Source organism: Macrobrachium nipponense, chromosome 6 (assembly GCF_015104395.2).
Source record: "Macrobrachium nipponense isolate FS-2020 chromosome 6, ASM1510439v2, whole genome shotgun sequence".
In the NCBI taxonomy this organism is placed as follows: domain Eukaryota; kingdom Metazoa; phylum Arthropoda; class Malacostraca; order Decapoda; family Palaemonidae; genus Macrobrachium; species Macrobrachium nipponense.
In genome coordinates, this window is record NC_061108.1 from 96,595,453 (window position 1) to 96,605,770 (window position 10,318).

The 10,318-nt window shown below is 44.3% G+C and overlaps 1 protein-coding gene across 6 annotated transcripts in view; it reads right to left on the reverse strand.

Annotated features, from left to right (window-relative positions):
- LOC135216398 (signal peptide peptidase-like 3) overlaps positions 1-10,318 on the reverse strand; it is a 190,543-nt gene that overhangs the window by 24,780 nt on the left and 155,445 nt on the right. For all 6 annotated transcript variants that reach the window (XM_064251684.1, XM_064251686.1, XM_064251681.1 and 3 more), the window contains one exon: positions 2,530-2,608. In XM_064251684.1, coding sequence (XP_064107754.1) covers positions 2,530-2,608 — 79 coding nt within the window. The remainder of the gene's footprint in view (positions 1-2,529; positions 2,609-10,318) is intronic.

The window sequence follows — 10,318 nt, forward strand, 5'->3', positions numbered from 1 at the left end:
CACTAACTACGCATATATTATGATATTCTGTAATAATACTTGAGCGATTTTTCTTCGTCTGTATGTTAGCGAGATGTTTCCCTTGTCTTTTCCTCATTGGCATGATGAAATTCTTGCCGAAACATACATAAACATACGTGAAAGCAGGCGAATGTCAGACGTGAAATGGAACGTGTAGACTACTTGACATCTGTGATCGCACTAAATCAGGACTGGACTTGGTAGCTTGAGCCTGAAGTCTCCTTCTCGACTCGGGGAATGTCTACAGATGCCATTTCTCCCAATTTCTTTGACAATAATTATCAAAATTTACGATAATAGAAGAAATATTGCATTTTCTTGTACGGATCAATGTTTTAGGCTTATTGAGTTACGTTAACTAATTACCCTGTAACTACGAAAGCAAGAGGAATTTTGACGAAATATTTCGTATACGTATTCTCAATTGCCATATGAAGCTCCATGAATTTTTTCATGACTTTGCATTTTTCGCCCTATACCTCCATATATAGAGGTTCCGGCCGGCCCCCTTAAGTGATAGCTCTGATAATGGTATGTATTTATTGTTACTTATTGTTATAAAGAGATTGCAAACACTGTAATTAGTTTTTACAGTCCTGTTATAGTACTTAGAAATTATAGTGCTACTTAGTAACATTACTGATAATGAATAGATAGCTTTTGACAATGTTTTTATAATTAATGTTAATACAGGAGAGAAAGATAATTTTTTCTAGAAATTCCAATATGATGTTTTTATATTGTATTGTTAGTAGGTTACAACACTGATAAATCTAATTATTCTTAGCAAGAAACTCCAATATGTTTTCATATACAGTAGTACCTATTCTTAGCAAGAAACTCCAATATGTTTTCATATACAGTAGTACCTCGAGATACGAAAGGCTCTACTTACGAAAAACTCGAGATACGAAAGCCAATGCGAAAAATTTTACAGCTCTACATACGAAAAGTTTTCAAGATACGAAAGGTTGTTGCTGTAAAGTCCCGAGATTCGCCCGGACCAGCGAGAACAATTTTAAAACTCCCGCGCCGCCAACTGAGTAAACTCGTCACCATCCTCCCGCTCTCCCATTGGTTCCTGATGCTAGTCACCCCATAAGGTCCTGCTCTCCTATTGGTCAGCATCTACCCCTTGTGCTTTAAGTATTCTATTGGTAAAAGGTTGCTGTAAATTGAAAAACTTATTCATGCAATACATTTAATAAAAAAAAAACATTATGTAAAGATAGAATAAAGAATAGAAATGAATGGTTATTATACTGTTTGGTAGCTTCAGTAGTTGAAGAGAGATAATGAAAATTTATGCCTTTCTGTGTAAAAGTGATTGCTTGGCGATCGTCCGATACTCGTAAGTGCTGGATGTAAACAGATGCTTGGAAGCTTTTTTTTGTTTGTTTATTATAGTTAATGGTTACTTAATAATTATTTGAAATGAGGACATGCAATACATTTAATAAAAAAATTGTGAATTAGATATCATAAAACATAAAATAAATCAGACTGCCAACAAATACGTTTTTTTTAGAATTCTTCTTCTGTTTTAATATTACGTTACGTATATGTTTCATTATAGCTGTCAGTAACTCGGTATCTCCATTAGGTAAAGATAGAATAAAGAATATAAATGAAGGGTTATTATACTCTTTGGTAGTTTCATTAGTTGAAGAGAGATACTAATGAAAATTTATGGCTTACTGTGTGCTAGGAAAAATGATTGCTTGGCGCTCGTTCGATACTCGTAAGACGGGTAAGAGCTGAATGTAAATAATCGATTGGAAGGTTTGTTTTTTGTTTATTTGTGTATTATAGTTAATGATTAATTAATAATTATTTGAAATGAGTACATACTGATTATTTATACATTTTATTGGCATATTCAAAGCTTTTAGCTCTTAGGTTTAGATGTCAGAATCATAGACTAGGCTACAGTAGCAACCGCTAACATAGGCTAGGCTTATTGCTAAGGGACATATGCTAAAGTCCTAATATATGCAGTAAAAATGGGGTTGAACATTACATGCAGTTGAATATTACTCAAGTATGTACAGTATTTTGCCTTTTTGGAGTCATATTTCTTCCGTCAGATCGGCGTCGTAACCCTAGAACATGTGTTTTAGGCCTGGAAATATAATTTACTGGGGTGTTTTTGGAGGGCTTGGAACGGATTAGCCATTTTACATGTAAAATGTGTTCCAAGATACGAAAGACTCATGATACGAAGGCCGTCTCGGAATGGATTAATTTCGTATCTCGAGGTACCACTGTATAGTACTGTTACAGTACTACCTGAAAAGGTTACAAAACTTCTTTCAACAATCTCGTTAGTGATACTTTTTTTTTTTCCTCTCATAAACAACCTGAGTCTTAAAAAATATATTATTGAGAGATTCATCTTATTAAATGTTTCATAAATGTAAATGAAATTGGTTGACTAAAATAAATAGATTAAAGGAACACTAATAAATCTTACATGTAATCCTTGACATTCTCAGTGAATTTACTTACTTTTTATTATCTGAGCACGGACGAATTATGTACTGACACATGGGTAGCAGTAAAAAGGCCAAAGCCACTGTTGCAATTACTGAAAAGAAAAGAGATCTTAATATTTCTTACTACAGAAATTTTAGGTCTAAATATTCAACAATATACGTATATGATGATACTAAAATGAAAAAATGTACTTAAAGTATGGTAATAATTATAATCAAAATTATTCTTGCAACATGAAATATAAATCTGTCTATGAAGGAAATAAGTGTAATCAGATTTGCCACAATAACACACATTCAAATTTTACTTTCTTATCCACCCTGAATAAAAGCCTGATCATTTCCTCTTGAACATGGTATGGTATAAAAAAATTAAAAGGCTTCATCAATAACAATGATCTTCTGAGGACATTTAATCTCCTACAATTATCCACATAAAAACAGCAATGGGATTATTCACAAAATGGTCCTCTTGCAATATTGCAGTGACAAAGCACAAGAGACTCTATTCAAGATCTTGCTGTCTTAATACAACTGCAGGGCACTTCTGTACATGTATGTACTATACAATGTAATGGCAAAACAGCCATGCAAATCAAAGTTATATATAACAAATTTTTTTTCTGGGTCGACCTGTGATCGCCGGTGAAAAGGGATCCTGCTATCTACTTTTCTAGTATAAATAGTTTCTAAATATACTAGAGAAAAAAGCTAGCATTGGTATGCAGAGGTTACTACCCTCGCACGAGCACCCAAAGGGCGTCGGGTATAAAGTTTGGGGCATGTGAAAGCCACTATTCACAGGTCTCCTGCCATTTAGTCTTTTCCCTCTCAAAAACCTCCATATGGGGTGAGCCGAGTCAACGGTCACACCTACATCGCCCTCGTACTACTACTGTTAATACCCAAAGCGAGCGACATCTTCAATCCTGTTAGAAAACTTTTTTCAGAAGTGACACGTTTTTTCTTGCTCGCTCCTTACCGCTTTTGGTTTGTGTTTTGTGCGATGGCCTCTTCCGAGATGTCTCCTACACCTAAGTTGAGTATCCCAGTTTATGTTTTTCCACATATTATGAAGTTGCAGACGTTTTATGGCCCGTGGTCCCATAGAAAGTATTGCGGGGGCACGGTGTCACCCCGCCATCTTGGGTACCGCGAGCGGGAACGCGTGGGTTGGGTACTATGTTTTGTTTACGTATTTACATAATTCCAACTTTCATTTTATATTGACACCAAAGTACCCAATTCCTGTGTTTCTTATTATATATACATTTCATTGTAGAATATGATACAAGATAACGTTCATGCCCATGCCCATGTCTTTTTCGGAGTTACTATGGCCCCTAAGCTACGACGTAAATCAGAGAAGGAGCTGTTAGCTCTTTCTTCCATTAACTATGGGCGTACGCAGAATCTTGACATGTTCTTATAGTATTAGTATATTACCATTATAGAAAGCAGGCTGTGTGCCCTGCGAAGTCGGAGAGAGAGAGAGTTGCTTTATGGTGGTAGTATTGTTTTTATCATTACCTAAACGTAGCCTATGGGACTTAGCGAGAGGGAGAGGGAGAGCTGGTGGCTCTTTTTCTCCCCCTCTTTCTCCCTCTCTCTCTCTCTCCGACGGAAGTTTTTTCACAATTGCATATACTAGTATTTTACGTGAATAGATAGTAAATACACTAGTGTTTAATTCACTGAAGAGGTTGAAGAGTTGCCACCAAAACAGTATAGTCCAGGTATTTTAATTAGAAAGGCTAACTGTACGTAACCGTCACTCCCATATAATTCCGAAAGGTAGTAAAGCTCCTTAATTGAAGGATCTATCCTCCTGACCACTCTGGAATGGATAAATTCGGTTTTACTAGGTTTAGTTGAGGTCTGGGTCCTGATATTGAGCTTAGGGAGCAAGGTACTCTTAAGAGATCGTGCCCCTAGAGGCCTCGATCAATCAATCAATCCCGTACCGGTTACTTCTTATAGGTCATAGAACACTTTTGCAACTCTCCTATATCGCCTCATTATTACTATATGTTCGTTAGTCCATTATATAAAATATATCTCTGTACCATAAAGGTCTGGTTGACATTAGTCTGGCCTAGCCTCCTTCGGTAGGCTATCCCTCTCGGTCGAGGCCCCCTTCTGGTCGTGATCCTACCAAAGTGAACCTTGGACCTATTCCTATAGTGGTAGCCTACGCCTCCGATAGGTGACCGCCCTAACCGATGTGTATACCAACGACAGGCCATAGGCCAGGTCATTTTACCACTCTTACAAATGGTAGCTACACATCGTCTATTGGGTGGCCACTCTAATCGGTAGCGATACCAACCATGACGGGCCATGGTTCCATCCACTCTACCCCTACTGGGGTAGCCTGCACGACCAGTTGGGTGGCCACCTATGATCGGGCAGGCAGCCAGACAGACATCCATGTCCGACCCCCCCCCCCCCCATTCACTTATAGGCTTGGCTCAGCCGATCCATTATAACTCGCGGTACTAGTTCTCTTTCTGAGAGACGTCTGCTTGAGTTACACATAAGTGAGGGGGTGGAGGTCAGGGACTGGGGGGGAAAGGAGCAGGGGCAGCGAGTAAGGAATACGCAGCCCTGCGCTAGACTGCCGGAGCTTAGCCAATGGCGTACATAGCTCCGGCAGCTCGTATTTACTTACACACTCCGTGGTCTCTCTTACGTCCCCGTTAACAGTGGGATGGCGGTAAGCGGCTTGTCCTCAACCCCCCCCCCCTTTTTTTTTTAACGGAGTAAGCATCGTCAGACGTGGTAATCCCTTCTCCTGACTCGCTATCTCCGGCGGTTTCACAGCTAATGGCTAGTGCAAAAGCCATTGAGACCTGAGTGTAGCCAAGGTTGGCAAAGTAGTACAGATATTAACTCTGGACCCTTGCGGTACCGACGGAGAGTGACTTACCCTCACATCCGCCGCCGGAGTTGTCCGATAAACCTACGGTTGATTGGTTTCCGTTCTCGGGGTCTTAGTAGGCGCTTACACTTATGTGTAGCCCTCAGGTCCAGTCAGACTACAGAGTTGAGGTCCGCCCTCCTCATAGTCAGGCGGATATCGTTGAGTAGCTATCGGCACCTGCCTGGAACCCGCGAACGCGGCCTACAACGGACATGAAATTTAAAGACAATTTATTCAGTGAATTGCATGCCTATTGTTGTGGATTATGCATGCTCTTATCATTAAGACTGTGCATGCACTGAATTATTCATTAATGAGTATTTGTGAGCTTACCTATAACTGGTTCACTTAAGGTAGATTCTTGGTTGAGCCCTATGCCTACGAGACGTTAGTTTGGCGGCCGCTGATTGGCTGGGAGCTGCCTACCTCCCGGTACCAGCCAATCAGCAGCCACCAAACAAACGTCTCGTAAGAATAAGGCTCATCCGAGAATCTACCTTAAGTGAATCAGTTATAGTTTAAGTTCCATTTCCTCCTTAGGGGATGTTGCTCATTAATAATTTCCCTTACAGAAGGTGCGTTGCCTGGCACAGGGGTGCTCTGCCTCCCTTAGCGATCCTGTGGGACACGAAGTATGCCGGTCCCACGCCAACTGCTCCATCTCTTTCGTAGCGGAGGAAGGGGAGTCACCCTACATGGTGTGGCACCCTGAAGCCTGCACCATTTGCTATGACATGGTGCTGGTTCTAGTTAATGACCAGGTAAGCACTAAACATACCCCCCCCCCTTCCCTTTTTTCTGAAATCCCTTGAGGAAAATTGTATTATACATGCAATTTATATAATTAAAATAAGCCGTCTATGGTGGGAGTGTTAATTTCCCTTCCCTCTTGCAGACGGACGATGACAGCCGCCAGAAAGCCAGGACGGACTTGAGACACTGGGTCTCTGGGCATGGAAGGAACGCTCCGTCAGGACGCCCCTACGTCCTGGATGCCAGCCTGGGGACCCTTCTCTTCAAGAATTCGCCGTCGGCTTCAGTAAAGCCTAGTCTGGCGGTCCCCATCATCAACGCCATCCGGGAAGCAACAGGAACCCTCCTGGAGGATCAAGAGCTGGTGGGAGATGTGGCTGCCATCAGCATCCACAAGGAACCCATGGTCCTGGGGGAGCAGGTAAGTGGCGAGGTAAGTGAGGCAGGTAGCCTCCTCAGTCCCACTCCTTCCTCTACCTCTTCCTTCTGGGGTTTTCCTAGGTCCACCCCTACTACTGGGACAGTGCTAGATCTGTCCGTCCCAAGGAAAAGACTATTAAATCAAAATCCCTGTCCAAGGGATCCAAGCCGACTCCGCCAGCGGCGTCAGAGTTGTCTCCGGGCCCTAGCCGTCGACCTCTTTTGATAAGACGCCAGCTGCCAAGGATTCTCTCCCTGCAAAGGGATCGAGACCTAAGTCCGCTAAATCCAAGGCGGCGGAGTCGGAGTTGACCATGACCTGCAAGCTAACCTTTTGTTGTCGAAGGTTAGAGAAGCGGTCAATGAGATATTCGAGTCCTTGCGGCGCTCCTCCGGACCCGAGACCTCCGGCCAGTCAGTGTCTGACATTGTGGCCAAACAGATAAAACCCATAAAGGAGATGATATCGGGCCTCCTCCACTCCGGTGCTAGCCATGGGAGTTCCGGATGCCTCAAAACTCCCACCCTTTCACAAGAACAACCCATGGTGGTTTGCCATGCATGCCCCATACGTGGATGGCAAACTGACCATTGAAGGGTGCGGCACCCGACCACTGGAGGACTTAGAGTTCCACCCAGAAGGTCTCCAGTTTCCCATCATGGGATTCGCCAGACTAGCCGAGCACGCGCTAGTCAGGGTAGACAAGGTTCCTAAGGAGACGGTCATCTTTCCAAAGGAACAAGCCCAAGCTGTCTGGGCTCGTACTATGGCCGATTGGGAGTGCTTTAACACCAGGTTGACGCCTCACAAAGGCTCGTACACCATGTTTGTGACGCCGGACCAAGTTCCGTCACCCTGCACCGACAAAGTGACGGAGTTGACCCTCCAAGCCATCACAGAGGAAAAGCATCTCCCAGTCTTAAATGAGACAGAGGCTACCTCCCTCCTCCTCCCTGCCAGCAGGGAATTTTGGCAAGATGCTGCGGCCACTTTCACTGTCGGCAGGCTGAACCCAGACTGTGCCTCAACACTGTTCTCCGACAGGCTCCCTAAGCTTCCGGGGCACATGATAAAATCAAAATTTGAGGCCAGGACTAGACTGGCTAGATCTATCAACTCCGTTACCTCAATGGAGTTGGTAGCTTCTACATATAATGACGAGCAAATCTTCCAGGTCTTGACAAAAAGTCTATTACAGACTTATCAGTCGGACCTGTTCGACTTTGGCGCCGCAAGAAGGGCTTGCAAGAACTACATCCTAGCAGAGGCTTCTATTAGGCATGAGCCTAATAGATTAATCAAATCCTCGATCTGGGGAGATAAACTGTTCCCTCAAGAAGAAGTAGATAATGTCTTGAGGGAGGCATCCAGAGCTAACCAAAGCCTCTGAGTCTGTTGGGGTCTCCCCTTCAAACGCAAGTTTGAAGCAACGGGACAGCAAGCCAGGGCAAAGAAGAGGCAAAGGAGGTTCATGCCCTACAAATCCGCTCGTCCTCAGCCAGTAGTCCAGGCAGTCCCATTTGCCCAGATGGTGAAGCCTTCAACATCAAAGGCCCAGCCACAGCAACAATTTGTGCTGCTTCAGGCTCCACAAGGCCAACAGCCCTTGACCTCTACGACCATAATGGCCTCCCCCGCCTTCAACCCCGTCTACTAAGCCAGTGGTTCTTTTCGCGGCTACAACCGGCATGCCAGTAGCAGTAGAGCCAGAGGCCACTCCCGGCTACGAAGCGGTTCAAGGGGCAGAGGGTCCCGAGGGGGCAGGGGATACAAACCTGCAACCAACCAGTGAAAGGCAGCAGGTAGGAGGGAGACTATACTTTTTTCGAGACCATTGGACCTTCAGTCCTTGGGCACGCAGTATAATCTCCAAGGGCCTGGGATGGAAATGGAGGAAAGGTCCTCTGCCACCGCCAGTAAACTTCTTCCAGACCCCAACAACGGACCTGGAAGAATACACCAAAGATCTCCTGCAAAAGAAGGCCATAAAGAGAGTAAGGAGCCTAAACTTTCAAGGACGTCTGTTCACTGTCCCAAAGAAGCACTCATCCAAAAGATGAGTCATTCTGGACTTGTCCAAACTCAATTCCTACATTCTTTGCGACAAGTTCCGCATGCTGACAGTCTCGCAGGTGCGGACCTTACTTCCCCGTGGGGCCGTCACCACCTCTATAGATCTTACAGACGCTTACTATCATGTTCCGATAGCAAGGAACTTCTCTCCATACCTAGGCTTCAGACTAGGCAACAGGGCTTACTCATTCAGAGTCATGCCATTCGGGATCAACATTGCGCCCAGAATATTTACCAAGCTAGGAGAGACGATAGTCCAAGAACTCAGAACCAGAGGAGTAATGTTAGTAGCCTACCTGGACGACTGGCTTATTTGGGCAGCCACCGTCCAAAGTGATAGAACTCTTGGAGTTTCTAGGTTTTTAAATAAACAAGGAAAAATCTCTGCTGGAACTGGCTTCCCACTTTCAATAGTTGGGAATCCAATGGGACCTAGAAAAACACAAGCTATCTCTCCCGCCCAAAAAGGCCAAAGAGATAGCTGTGGCTACAAAACACTTTCTTGGGAACAAAAAGGCCTCTCGCCGTACCCAAGAGAGGATCCTTGGTTTGCTACAATTTATGTCGGTAACAGACATTCTACTAAAAGCCCGATTGAAAGATATCAATCGTGTCTGGAGGAAGAGAGCCAACAACAATCTCAGAGACAAACTCTCAGTAATTCCACCCATACTAGCAAAGAGACTTCACCCATGGTCGAAACACAAGAACCTAGCCAAGTCAGTGCCATTGCACTTCCCTCCCCCATCTCTGACGATTCACACAGACGCGTCACTGAGTGGTTGGGGGGGATACTCTCAGCACAAGACGGTTCAAGGGATATGGTCGAATACGTTCCACCAGTTCCATATCAATGTGTTGGAAGCCATGGCAGCTTTCCTAACCCTAAAGAAACTAACTCCGGCCAGGAACAGCCACGTGAGGATAGTAGTCTCAGACAGCCTAGTGGTGGTCCATTGCATAAACAGGGGAGGCTCCACGGCAAGCAAGCTGAATCACGTGCTGATCGCAATATTTGCCTTAGCAGTGAAGAAACATTGGCACCAGTCAGCAACTCATCTGGCAGGAGTCAGGAATGTGATTGCGGACGCTCTTTCCAGGACCGCTCCACTAGAATCAAAATGGTCTCTGGACAAGAGTTCATTCCTATGGATTTGCAATCAAATTCCAGGATTGCAAGTAGACTTATTTGCAACAGAATCAAACCATAAGCTACCATGCTATGTGGCTCCCAACCTGGACCCTCGAGCCTACGCCACAGACGCGATGGCCATAAATTGGAACAACTGGCAGAAGATTTACCTGTTCCCTCCGGTGAATCTTCTGATGAAAGTGTTGCACAAACTACGTTCCTTCACAGGACAAGTAGCTCTAGTGGCCCCCAACTGTCCCAAAGGCAACTGGTTTCCGCTCCTCCTAGAGCTGAAGCTCCAACCCAGACGGATCCCTTGCCCAGAACTGACACAGGTTGTACAAACTCGAACTGTGTTAGCTTTCTCAAGAATTCTACAAACCCTAACTTTATGGACTTCATGAAGTTTGCGGCCCAAGAAGATGCGAGTATTGATCCGTGTAACATCATGTTCATAGAATCAGACAAAAGAGATTCAACACTCAGACAATATGATTCAG